The 14,371-nt window shown below is 40.8% G+C and overlaps 1 protein-coding gene across 6 annotated transcripts in view; it reads right to left on the bottom strand.

Annotated features, from left to right (window-relative positions):
- agtpbp1 (ATP/GTP binding carboxypeptidase 1) overlaps window positions 1-14,371 on the bottom strand; it is a 330,136-nt gene that overhangs the window by 215,101 nt on the left and 100,664 nt on the right. For 3 of the 6 annotated variants that reach the window (XM_043713129.2, XM_043713120.2, XM_087997536.1), the window contains exons 4-5: window positions 7,389-7,418; window positions 1,771-1,838 (exon numbers count right to left, since the gene is read on the bottom strand). In XM_043713129.2, the coding sequence (XP_043569064.1) occupies window positions 1,771-1,838; window positions 7,389-7,418 (98 nt within the window). Of the gene's footprint in view, window positions 1-1,770; window positions 1,839-7,388; window positions 7,419-14,371 lie in introns of those variants that run through there. The other 3 variants (XM_087997543.1, XM_087997550.1, XM_087997547.1) reach the window with 2 other exon arrangements.

Below are 14,371 nucleotides of genomic sequence, written 5' to 3'. Positions count from 1 at the left end.
CTATCTCATGCTCCCACAAGGAGGTTGAACAGTTCATCCATTTTACGAACACCTTCCACCCCGACCTCAAATTTACCTGGACCATCTCAGACTCCTCCCTCCCCTTCCTAGACCTCTCCATCTCTATCTCGGACAACCGACTCAACACGGACGTATACTATAAACCGACTGACTCCCACAGCTACCTAGATTACACCTCTTCCCACCCTGCCCCTTGTAAAAACGCCATCCCATATTCCCAATTCCTTCGCCTTCGCCACATCTGCTCCCAGGAGGACCAATTCCAATGCCGAATAACCCGGATGGCCTCCTTCTTCAAAGACCGCAATTTCCCCTCAGACAGGGCTGACGATGCTCTCCACCACATCTCCTCCACATCCCGCTCCTCCGCCCTTGAACCCCTCCCCTCCAATCGCCACCAGGACAGAACCCCACTAGTCCTCACCTACCACCCCACCAACCTCCAGATACATCGGATCATCCTTCGTCATTTCTGCCACCTCCAAACGGACCCCACCACCAAGGATATATTTCCCTCCCCACCCCTATCAGCGTTCCGGAAAGACCACTCCCTCCACAACTTCCTTGTCAGATGCACACCCCCCACCAACACAACCTCCACTCCCGGCACCTTCCCCTGCAACCGCAAAAAATGCAAACCTTGCGCCCACACCTCCTCCCTCACTTCCCTCCAAGGCCCCAAGGGATCCTTCAATATCCATCAGAAATTCACCTGCACCTCCACACACATCATTTACTGCATCCGCTGCACCCGATGTGGCCTCCTATACATTGGGGAGACAGGTCGCCTACTTGCGGAACGTTTCAGAGAACACCTCTAGGACATCCGCACCAACCAACCCAACCGCCCCGTGGCTGAACACTTTAATTCCCCCTCCCACTCCGCCAAGGACATGCAGGTCCTTGGCCTCCTCCATCGCCAGACCATGGCAACACGACGCCTGGAGGAAGAGCGACTCATCTTCCGCCTAGGAATCCTCCAACCACAAGGGATGAATACAGATTTCTTCAGCTTCCTCATTTCCCCTCCCCCCACCTTTTCTCAGTCCCAACCCTCAGACTCAGCACCGCCTTCTTGACCTGCAATCTTCTTCCCGACCTCTCCACCCCCACCCCCTCTCCAGCCTATCACCCTCACCTTAACCTCCTTCCACCTATCGCATTCCCAATGCCCCTCCCCCAAGTCCCTCCTCCCTACCTTTTATCTTAGCCTGCTTGGCACACCCTCCTCATTGCTGAAGAAGGGCTTATGCCCGAAATGTCGATTCTCCTTCTCCTTTGATGCTGCCTGACCTGCTGCGCTTTTCCAGCAACACAATAATTAAACAGAAGTCATCTTACTAGCAAATTGACGTATTTTCAGACTCCTAGAAAAATGCAATAATTTAAAGAACACCCTTTGAGTTTCCCTTACACTTTGTCATGCATTTTACTTGCATGTTAAATGGCACCAACTGAACGAGTGGCAGTTGTATTATTTTACAAATTTTTATCTAAATTTGTTAGGATTAGTACATTTTTCCACAAGCAAAATTAAAACTTTTCTTTCGAAAACCACCAAAACATGATTTAAACAGAGAGTAATCTTGCATGCTGAAAAATATCACTGGAATGTGTACATCTCTGTAGGATGCATGTGAAGAAATGACTTCCAAACTGAACTGTTGCATCCTTACAGCAAAATAAATTGTACAATCTCAAACCTTAACCATTGTTTTTGGAAAAAACAACAAGAAAAGAAGATTTTACCTCAAGTGTTGACAATATTATTTCCATTCCTGATGAACCTTTGGCTGTTATATCTTTTTTCATTCTTTCTGAAAATTCAAATCAATCATTAAATAATGTTAGGTATTTACCACTAAAACTGGCAAAAGCAATACCTGGTATTTATTTTATGATATAAATAAACTACTGTGCATGTAAATAGAATTTAGTTTGTGTAAAATATACCATATATGAATTATTTTGTGCAGCAATTTATTGTTGGTAGTTGGCTTAACTTGAAGAAACCATTCTTCATTTAACGAAATATCACTACCAGAAACAAATTAAAATCCCAAAAGCAGACACTACAGTTTTGCATAAACTCAGAGTAACAAAAATTCTGCTGTGAATAAATTACAGTTCTTTAAACAAGACTATACTTTAGATTCCTAAGGATTATTGTCAACTCAAGTTGGATTGATCATGTTAAAGATCATAAATTAAGAAATTTGAAAACCATCACAGTTGTGAATCAAAATAAACCCAGGTTTTACAGAACAAGTAAAAATGAGGGGATTAATACTTATTGTTGTTATGGAATAAATTGGGTGCAACTTCTGGTAATCACATAGATGCAATCAAGTGAGAAAATGTAGAAGTTGCTGTGCAATTTATCCAAATGATGCACACACCTCGAGGCACCCTCACAAACATACTTGGCCTCAAAAGGTATGAATTTGTGGAACTTAATAGATATCCATAACAGAGAAAATAGGGCTTGTGTATTCAAGCACAGATAAACTTTTGATTACATAGTAAGTCCTAAATGCTGCACAAATAAACTTTCAGAGCACAGAAATGTAATTTCAAGTCTGGTGTCTCATTTCTTCAGAATGCAAAAGATTTTAAAAAAAATTTAAAGAGGTTATCCCCGTCTCTTACACATTTCTCCATATTTTTTCCTTGTTTCACTTCTCATACATGATTTTACATTGATATAGGAATTTAATCCAACACTTCCTTGTTTTGACCCTACACAACTCTTGGACTTCTTCAATGATTACCTGGAAAACATACAGTTCCTTGCTGCCAGGGTGGCATGTTTACTCACTGGCTAGCACTGCTGACTCAAAGTGCCAAGGACCCGGGTTTGATTCCAGCCTCAGGTGACTGTTTGTGCAGAGTTTACACATTCTCCCCATACTTGTGTGGGTTTCCTCCGGTGCTCCAGTTTCCTTCCACAGTCCAAAAATGTGCAGGTTAGGTGGATCAGCGATGCTAAATTGCCCAGTATCGAGGGATGTGCAGGCTAGGTGGATTAGCCATGGGAAATGCAGGGTTACAGAGATAAGAGTACGGGGGTGGGACGCTCTTCAGAGGGTCAGTCGGGACTCAAATGGGCTGAATGGCCTGCTTCCACACTGTGGGGATTCTGTGAATCTTGAAAGAGATCCGCTATTTCCTAAAGAAGGCACCAGACTGCATCAAATTTGAAATGACCATAGCACGTCATCATGTCTGACTCGTGTTTGCATGGTTTCAAGGTTGTCACCAGGACTGGAAAAATGCAGATAAGAAGTAAGATTGGTAGGCTGGGGTTGTACTTCTTGGAAGAGAGGTGGCTTAGTGCAGACTTGATTGGCATGTTCAAAACTATGAGGACTATGATGCTGGGAATAATGCTGCTATGGTGCACGAGTAAGTTGTTTGGTCTGTTTTGAGCACCCCTGTGCCTTTCAATCTCCTATTAGCTCTCCTGCATTCTAAAACCTCATGGACCCCAAGAGTAAAATTGTAAAACACAGCCTAAAACCCTTTTTGATAGCTTTGAGAAATATGCCTGGCAGCCAATGTCACATGGTTATGCCAGAGTTGACTCTTGGAATCTTTTAACTGAGAAGTCCATGACATTGGCTGTTGCTCAGACTGCAGTGGACACTGACATTGCATCTGCTAACTTTGTGTTTGAATGTCAAGAGTGAGAGAATAAATGTATAATGCGTTCTCCTCTTCCTGAACATGTTATACCAAATGAAATAGAATTCATTTCTTACTCTGACTGCCAGAGGAATATCCTACCCAGAAAGCACAGAGGATAATTCTAAATTAGTTTCCTCTAAAATTACATTCTCTAATTTAAATTTTCTTAAAAATCGATACAATGGATTTACAACATAGCTATTAATGACATGATGTCAGTTGACCAGAATTTCAAATAAGTTCTAATCAGCAATAAACAGGAGTCAGAAGGTTATGCCATCCTCCTAGAATGTCACACTCTTTGCATTGTATAGATTTTCCAATAAGGCCAAAACAAAGGAACGGCAAATGACATGCCTGTGCTAGTAAGTTTGGAACAAAGGAAGAGTTATTAGAAATCTCTCTGTCTAAGAGTATGCTAACAATACCACAATAATCTGCTACAAGACAGCAGTTATTGACCAGATGTATCAAAACCATCACTGAGAATTCTCAACCAGGAGCCCTGGTCACATGACAAAAACTGCTGGTTTTTGAAGTTTTACGTATACAGCTTTGATTTTTTTCCTTAGTCTGCTTTTTACATCAGGGAAGAAAACAGCAAAAGGAGTCCCAAATGCAATTAACAGCCTGCTGCTATTCTCAATCTCTCATGAAACCTGATGTCTGGAAACAATCCTGTATTTCACATGTTAAGTTTCCTCACCAAGAACTACATTGCTGTGTATTCAGCTACAATCCCCCTGCATCTAGGTTTCCATGAAAAGCATTCTATTACACCTACCAACTGCAATAGGTCATTGAAGGGTTCAGAAGAAAGGTCACTAGACTTGAAACATTAACTTTGTTTTCTCTCCATAGAAGCTGCCAGACCTGCTGAGTTTCTCCAGCAATTTCTGTTTTTGCTTGCTTCAGATCTCTATCACAGTTCTTTATTTTAGCAGAAAGGTACTTGGACTTCAAATATTAAATTATTAGCAACAGAAGAACAGGCCTTTCACCACTGAGCCTCCCTCGCCATTCAACATAATCATGGCTGATCATCCAACTCAGTACCCTGTTCCCATTCTTGCTTCATATCCCTTTATCTCTTTTGACCTAAGAACTATACCTATAGTCTTCCTGAAAGTCTTCAATGTGTTGCCTCAATGGCTCCCTGTGGCAGAGAGTTCCACAGGCTCCCCACTCACTGAGGGAAGAGGTTTTGTCTCAGCTCTGTCCTAAATGCCCAGTTTCTTTCTCCTTCGACAATGACCTCTGGTTCTGGTTTATTACCAATATGATCATGGCTGATCAAATACTTTCAGTCATGCCTTTCACCCATACCATCCCCATAATCCTGTATAACAATGGTAATCATAAATCCATTAATCTCAAAATATACTCAATAGCTGAGTTTCCATAGCCCTTTCAGGCAGAGAATTCCAAAGATTCACAACCCTCTGAGTAAAATATTTTTCCTCATCTTGGACCTAAGTTGCACTCCCCTTATTTTCAAGTTGTGCCCCCTGGTTCTAGATTCACCACCCAGGGAAGCATCTTATCTGAACTTACGCTGTCTATCATTTAAGTATTTTGTAGGTTTCAATGAGATCACCAGCACATATGCACCAGGACATGACAGGTTTCAGCAAACATCCATGCATGCACTGCTGACATCGCAAGTCACCACAGTTGGCGCAACGATGTCAGCAAATGCACAAACTGCCCTACCTTTATGAATCATGAACGTTTTTTTGGAAGAATTCCACTTGCTGCACTTGTTGGCTTTGCCAAGAACAAAATAGATGGCATGAAAAACCAGCTGTGCTGATTTTGGGGTGAGGCACGGGCAGCAGCACAGTTGGTTTTTCATGCCATCTATTTTGTTCTTGGCAAAGCCAACTTTTTGTCAGTTGGCTATTGGCCTTGCTCCATCACTGAACAGTGTGTCACATCACAACTCAGTGCCTGCTGATTGCTCCACCTGGTGATGGTGTGCAATATAATCATTAGAGGAGCAGGAGAATCAACATTTTGGGCATAAGTCCTTCATGACGAAAGGCTTATGCCTGAAACATAGATTCTCCTGCTCCTCACATGCTGCCTGACCTGCTGTTCTTTTCCAGCACCACACTCTCAACTTTGATCTCCAGCATCTACAATCCTCATTTTCTCCTCCTTCCCAATAATCATGTCTAGACAGTAACTATTTCTGCTGGATGGGAGTCTGGGACTAGAGGCCAGAGTCAAGAATGATCTTGTGGAAGGCCAGAACCGTCTGGAGGGAGCTAAATGGCCTAATCTATTGCGCAGCTGCTTACAAAAGGGGTTCCTAATTAAATTGACCAAATTACAATTTCCAACAATCTGAATGTACTGGAAATTTGTACTACAGGATTTGTTAATGGGCTGGAGAGCAAGGGAGAATGCGAATACTCTCAGTATATTCCCTCACTTGCTCGGTGAGAAGTATATTTTTACGATAAGATTGTTCTTGATCACCTCTATGAAGAAATGTTAAAGAGCGCTCAGCACTTCTCAATCTCAAATCGCTTTCAAATGCTTTTCAAAAATATGCACAAAATGACAATAATGCTGGCATCCATTGGCTCAGTTATAGGCATAAGGAAAATGTAAACAGATGAAACTATTAATTCAACAACTTTACTGTTCATAAAGCTAAATTTTAAAACATACTTTTGTGATCATTCACAGAAGCAGTTATATTAACATGTAATTTGTTTGAGTGACTCCATGTATGGAAATGAAGAGTATTCAAAATATTAATAAAACATAGGAAAGGCACAAAATTCTCTGTGTTATAAATTCAAAACTAGAAGACTTTCAATACTAATGTTAGGGATTCATTCTTCATACAAGGGAACCTATTAAATAGGAGGAGAAAGTGAGGTCTGCAGATGCTGGAGATCAAAGTTGAAACTTTATTGCTGGAACAGCACAGCAGGTCAGGCAGCATCCAGGGAACAGGAGATTCGACGTTTCGGGCACAGGCCCTTCTTCAGGAAGAAGGGCCTGTGCCCGAAACGTCGAATCTCCTGTTCCCTGGATGCTGCCTGACCTGCTGTGCTGTTCCAGCAATAAAGTTTCAACCTATTAAATACTATTGACTGCTCACAGTAGAAATGTACTCAGTTAGAAAATAAATATCTGCAGAAAATAAATATCTTCAAAACAAATCTGCAGATTTTGCTGGAGACTGGTCAGCCAGATCTATCAAGGAAAAAGAGTTAATGTGTCTGCAGCCTCTGTCAAAATGATTGAAAGATTCAATCTGAATCCATATCGGTTCCCTCCATCAATGCTACCTGGCCTGCTGGGTGTTTCAGATTTCTGACAAGTGTAGTATTTTGTTTTTTTGTTTTTTATCTTTTGAGCAGTCAATTCACTCAAAGCCAGTGGAAAAAAAATATTAAATAGATTCAGAGAAAATCATTTTTACATCTTTCAACTGCTCCAGGTCATTCCAATTGTTTTTTTTCTGATGTTATCATCATGCACATGGCCAATTAACCAAATGGAGCAGTATATTCAGCAGGTATTTAATTAAATTTTCACAGTCCTAAATTCAAAACTGATAGAACACACTCATAAATTAAATGAAATTACTACATTACCAAGTATTACTAAGATAACTATTGCTATGTACTCACTAAATTAATTCCAAAACAGAATCCTACCTGACTCTTGTAGGACTGAGAAAGGGAATGCTGCCGGACAAAACATAAACAAATTAAAAATCTGAACGATCAAAGCCAATTTGAATTAAGATTTTCAGTGCAGAGACAACTGAATTAACATATGTTTCATAAATTTGGGCACTAAACTGATCAAACTGGTAGAGACCTTGCTCTATACTTTTCTCTAACAGATAAGATTTCAAGGAAAAAAAGTAATCTATTTAATTTGAATCTCTATTCATTAACCATCACTCTCCAAATTCTACTTGATTTTTAACAGTTACAATTAAAAGTGAAAATATTAAACAAACTCTGTCATAAGGAGGAATATGAAATTGTTTAAAGTAACCTTACACCCTAAATAAGTTAGTTGTCTTTAGTTAACATTCATTTTTCCTGCTACAAATGTTGGGCATGTTATAAGAACAAACACTATAACTTCCACAGCCAGGTGGAAATGATTTATTTTGTTATTCTCTTACAGGATGCTGGCATCACCAACAAGGCTAGCAATTCCCTAATTGCCCAGGAACTGATTGACTCTTTGAAATTGACCAGTAAACCAATCGTACAGTCTAAACCAAATAAGGATGGCAGATGTTCCTTCCCTGAAGGACATTGGTGAACTAGGTATGGTTTTATAGCAAGTGACAATGATGTCATGATAATTATTATTATTATTACACTTTTTAAAAATTTGATAATCATCAATTGAATTCAAATTCCATCATCTTGCAAGGCAGGATTCAAACCTGGGAAGCAAGGGAAAAGATTGCCGAGCCTTTGGCATTGATCTTCAAATCATCATTGTCTACAGGAATAGTGCCTGAGGACTGGAGGATAGCAAATGTGGTTCCCTTGTTCAAAAAGGGTAGTAGAGACAACCCTGGTAATTACAGACCAGTGAGTCTCACTTCAGTTGTTGGTAAAGTGTTGGAAAAGGTTATAAGAGATAGGATTTATAACCATCTAGGTAAGAATAATCTGATCAGGGACAGTCAGCACGGTTTTGTGAAAGGTAGATTGTGCCAAACGAATCTTGAGTTTTTTGACAAAGTTACCAAACAGGTAGATGAGAGTAAATAGGTTGATGTGGTGTATATGAATTTCAGCAAGGCGTTTGATAAGGTTCCCCACAGTAGGCTATGATACAAAATGCGGAAGAATGGGATTGTAGGAGACATAGCAATTTGGATCAGTAATTGGCTTGCTGAAAGAAAACAGAACTGTAGTTGATGGAACATGTTCATCTTGATGTCCAGTTACTAGCAGCGTACCGCAAGGGCTGGTGTTGGGTCCACTGCTGTTCGTCATTTTTATAAATGACCTGGGTGAGGGCTTAGAAGGGTGGGTAAGTAAATTTGCGGACAACACAAAGGTCGGTGGAGTTGTGGATAGTGACGAAGGATGTAGTAGGTTGCAGAGAGACATAAGAGAAAGTGAGGACTGCAGATGCTGGAGATCAGAGTTGAAAATGTGTTGCTGGAAAAGCGCAGCAGGTCAGGCAGCATCCAAGGAGCAGGAGAATCGACGTTTCGGGCATGAGCCCTTCTTCAGGAAATGTCCTTCCTGAAGAAGGACTCATGCCCGAAACGTCGATTCTCCTGCTCCTTGGATGCTGTCTGACCTGCTGCGCTTTTCCAGCAACACATTTTCAGCTGCAGAGAGACATAGGTAGGATGCAGAGCTGGGCTGAGAGGTGGCAAATGGAGTTTAATGTGGACAAGTGTGAGGTGATACACTTTGGACGGAGTAATCGGAATGCAAAGTACTAAGCTAATGGTAAGATTCTTGGGAGTGCAGGTGAGCAGAGAGATCTCGGTGTCCATGTGCACAGATCCCTGAAAGTTGCCACCAGATTGACAGGGTAGTTAAGAAGGCATACAGTGTTTTGGCCTTTATTAATAGAGGAATTGAGTTCTGGAACCAGGAGGTTATGCTGCAGCTGTACAAAGCTCTGGTATGACCACACTTGGAGTATTGTGTACAATTCTGGTCACCACATTATAAGAAGGATGTGGGAGCTTTGGAAAGGGTGCAGAGGAGATTTACTAGGATGTTGCCTGGTATGGAAGGAATGTCTTATGAGGAAAGGCAGAAGGCCTTGAGGCTGTTCTCGTTAGAGAGAAGAAGGTTGAGAGGTGACTTAATAGAGATATACAAGATAATCAGAGGGTTAGACAGGGTGGACAGGGAGAGCCTTTTTCCAAGTATGGGGACGGCAAACATAAGGGGACACAACTTTAAAGTAGGTATAAGACAGATGTCAGAGATAGTTTCTTTACTCAGAGAGTATTATGGGTATGGAATGCTTTGCCTGCAACGGTAGTTGATTTGCAAAGTTTAAGTGCATTTAAGTTGTCATTGGACAGGCATATGGACGTACATGGAATAGTGTAGGTGGGATGGGCTTCAGATTAGTAAGACAGGGCGGCGCAACATTGAGGGCCGAAGGGCCTGTACTGCGCTGTAATGCTCTATGTTCCTGAGCATTAGCCCAAGTCTCTGAATTACTAGACCAATGAAACATCACTGTACCAATGTCTCTCTAGATCAAGCATTAAAATCCAAGGACTATATTTACTATTCCTTTACTACTATGAAGCTTAAAAGCCACAGTTTCCTTGGACCATTGAGACGATTGAGAGACCGGAGGGTAAAATCTCAATATGATAACGATAGTCTTGGAGCACTTTGAATCAAAAGGAATGCCTGTTAATTGTAAAATCAATTATAAAACTTTTTTTTTCCCTCATTTTCATTCTGACATTTATCATAGAACTTCATATCAGTTCAGGTCCAAGGCCAAGATCAACAACCCAGGACCCAAAATAACTGGCTTTATGCCTAAATTTGCAAATTGGTTAGATGGAAAATAATATTAGACCTATGTGATATCTTCATCCATATGGCTTCTACACATTTTCATCAGATTGCATTTGCAGACATCATTGGGACAAGCATTAGTGATAAAGTAAAGGCTGCATTGCCTTATATAATAATTAACAAACTGCAAATGCTCCTAGCTAACTAATGTATGGATGGGTTCCCTTTACTATTTAACTTAGATGCGAAAGCTTCATGGAGTGCCTTCTCCAAATCATCGCCCCAAACATAGAGAGATGTGAACAGTTAGATGCTTTTCTAAAAAATATTCCAGAAAATTGTTTTGAGTGATAGATAGAAGTTATCAAAATTTTAAGGTACTCATGGTGACTAAAATAATGGCACAGTTGAGTATCATTAATATACAAGTGAAGCTGACTCTATGCTTCAAGAGGAGGAGGAACATGTAGTTGACAAAGAAGAGGAGTTGAAAAAAAGATTCTTAGTGGACTATGCAGGAAACAGAATAGATCAGGGAAGCGAAAAAAAAAAAGCACTGCTAAAAGATACCTTGATGTATTTGAGAAAATAGGATTGAATGATAAAACATCTGCCACAGAGTTGGTCTTCAATTGTTAATAGTTTGTTATTTGGCACATTGAAGAGCTAAGAAAACTAAGAATGGACTATGTACTATGGGACACAGTCATTAAGGATTTCACACATTAATTTTTCAGAGAGATAGGAATGCATGTGTCTACAATATTCAAAACCCTAATTGCAAGTTTAGAGAGGGAGACTAAAGAAAACATTAGGGAGGAGAATGATGACTAGCTGCACTGAAAGATAGAATATACAAACATACAAATCAGATGCCTGCTCCACCATTCAACAAGAATACAGCTGATCTGATTACTCAACATTCTTGCTTATTCCCAAAACCTTTCACCCCTTTGCTGGTTATGGATTTACTTGCCTATGCCTTAAAAATATTAATAGTCTTTATTTTTAGCACTATTTGAGGAACAGAATTCCAAAGACTCTCAATCCTCTGAGAAAAAGATTCTCCTAGTATGTGGCTTATATGAGCAACTCCATTCCTCTCAGCAGAAAGGCCTGGTTCTAGATTCTCCCACAATGGGAAAGACACACGGTCAAGACCCTCTTAGGATCATGTGTTTCAATCAAGTCACTTCATATACTTGTCAACTTCAATGCATACACTCCTAAACAGGTGAACCTTCTCTCACAAAACAATCCTTCCATTCCATTATTAGTTTATTAACCTTCTCTAAACTACATCCTTAAAAGTAGGATGTATAAGTAAAGACAGCAATTTAGAATATCATTAAGAGGTTAGGAATTTAGGAGGTAACAAGATGGGTTGCGATGATGTCCTTGATGGAGCAGGTGGTATTGTGAAATAGGAACAGCAGAGTGATAGGGGAAGTTCAAGTTCAGTGAGTAAGCATTTAGTGAAATGTTTAGAGTAGTTAGGTAGAAAAAGTAGCAGCTGAAGCATCTATATGAGTAGTTTTAATTAGAGCTGATGCATTTATGACCTATTCATACCTGATAATGGAGTCGAGGTTGGAACTGTTGGGCAAAGAGAAAGTTTGCTATGGAGAAAAGAGCCTGGAGGATAATTCAAAGATAGAGTAGTGGTCAACCCAGAGTCAAATAGGACAATAATAATGCACCAGATGGATAGAAGTTCAGTCATCATTTTTCAGTTCAAGAATCCAGCATAAAATAATCTCATCAGAATGAAAGCAGGATCTAAAACAATTGCTCTCTTATACTTCTTGGCATTCTCAGCACTAATTGTCCCTGTGCTTTACATTAACTGGTATCAGAATTGATGCTACGAAATGTAAAATTTTATATTCTGTTGGAAGTAGCACTTTTCAGATGATGCAGAAGCAATGGGCATTGGCAATGAGCATACCATGCACTGCACCCAACAATGTGGACCAGATTCAATCACCTTCTTGAGTTGTCTGTCCAAAGGTTAGACCAACCCACAGCACCATGACTTCCATCATGGGTAGGGCAAGAAGGCAATTCCCCAATCCACCCCAGCAAAAGTGGGGAACAAATCTCCTGTTTTTGGCATTGATCTGATTCACACTGACCGTCCTGCGAATTGAATCAACTGGCTCCCAAGTAGTCCAAATTACGATGATAACATACACTTCGATATGCAAATTGCAATCTTGAGGTAAGGACAATGATGGTAAAGGCTCCAATTTCATTCCATCACATTGTTGATGAGGAACCCCTGCCAGCCTTACTGTCTGCTAATTGTTTAAATTGGGATTCAGTATTTAGGAAGGACAGGCAAAAAGGAAAAGGTGGTGGAGTGGCATTGGTTAAAGAGGAAATTAACACAACAGTGAGAAAGGATGTTAGCTTTGACAATATGGAACCTGTATGGGTAGAGTTGAGAAATACCAATGGGCAAAAAACATTAGTGGGTGTCATATATAGACCCCTAAACTGCTGTAGTGATGTTGGAAATGGCATTAAACAGGAAATTAAACATGCATGGGTGATTTTAATCCGCACATAGATTGGGAAAATCAAAATTAGTCACAATGCCATAGAGGAGGAATTCCTGAAGTGTACTTGGGATGGTTTTCTTGGATTAGATTACTTACACAGTGTGGAAAGAGGCCCTCCGGCCCAACAACTCCACTCCGACCCTCCAAAGAGTAACCCACCCACACCCAGTTCCCTCTGACTAATGCACCTAATAACACATATGGGCAATTTAGCATGGCCACTTCACCTGACCTGCACATCCTTGAACTGTGGGAGGAAACCGGAGCACCCAGAGGAAACCCACGCAGATACGGGGAGAATGTGCAAACTCCACACAGACTGTTGCCCTGAGACGGGAATTGAACCCAGGTCTCTGGTGCTGTGAGGCAGCAGTGCTAACCACTGTGCCACCGTGCTTGTGGAGGAACCAACTAGACAGTAGGCCATCTTAGGCTGGGTAGCATGTACGAGAAGGGAATCATTGCCAATCTAGCTGTGCGAGACCCCTTGGGAATGAGCAACTAAAACATTGCAGAATTTTTTTATCAAGGCGGAGAGTGAGGCAGTTGATTCAGAGACTAGAATATTGATTCTTAATAAAGGGAACTATGAAGATATGAAACATAATTTGGCCTTGATAGATTGGGGAGAGTTACTTAAAGGGATGACTGTGGATAGGCAATAGCAAACATTCAAGGAAGGCATGGGGGAACTGCAACAACTGTTTACTCCTGTCTAGCACTAAAGCAAAATGGGTAAGAAAGCCGATTCATGGCTTACAAAGGAAGAATTAGTATCTGATCCAAGGAAGAAGCATACAGATTGGCCAAGAAAAATAATATGTCTGAGGATTGGGGAAAATTCTCAAATCCATTATATTTGGACTTTGTAACTGAGCACTGTGAAAACAGTGGCAGGATCAGGTAGAGTCAGCAGGGATTTATGAAGGGTAAATCATGTTTGACAAATCTGTTGGAATTCTATGAAGATGTAACTATTAGAGTTGACAAGGGGGAGCCTGTCAATTTGGTATATTTGGGCTTTTGGAAAGCATTTGACAAAGTCCCGCATAAGAGATTATTGTGCAAGGATAAAGCACATGGGATTGGGGAAAGTGTATTGAGATGGATAGGAAACTGGTTGGCAGAAAGGAGACAGAGTAGAAATTAATGAGTCCTTTTCAAATTGGCAGGCAATTATAGTGAAGTGTTACAGGGATTGGTGCAGGGACCCCAGCTGGGATCATATTAATGATTTGGATGAGGGAACAAAATGTAACATCTCAAAGTTTGCAGATGATATCAAGTTGAGTGGGAGGGTGAATTGTGATGAGGAGGCAGCGATCCTTCTGCATGATCTGGACAGGTTGGGTGAGTAAGCAAATCAATGGCAGATGCAATATAATTTGGATAAATGTGAGATTATTCACTTTGGAAGCAAAAACATGAAGGCAGATTACTATCTGAATGGCTGCAAATTGGCAGACGGGTGTGTGCAGCGGGATCTGGGTGTCCTTGTACAGCAGGCGGTAAAGAATACAAGTGGTATGTTGGCCTTCATTGCGAGAGTTTTCAAGTACAGGAGCAGGGACATGTTGTTGCAGTCACACAGAG

Source organism: Chiloscyllium plagiosum, unplaced genomic scaffold, assembly GCF_037043375.1.
Source record: "Chiloscyllium plagiosum isolate Xiang-an unplaced genomic scaffold, Cpla_swu_hap1 HiC_scaffold_2, whole genome shotgun sequence".
Classification (NCBI taxonomy): Eukaryota; Metazoa; Chordata; class Chondrichthyes; order Orectolobiformes; family Hemiscylliidae; genus Chiloscyllium; species Chiloscyllium plagiosum.
The sequence above is the reverse complement of the archived record's forward strand: the minus strand, read 5'-3'. Positions and strand labels throughout refer to the sequence as shown.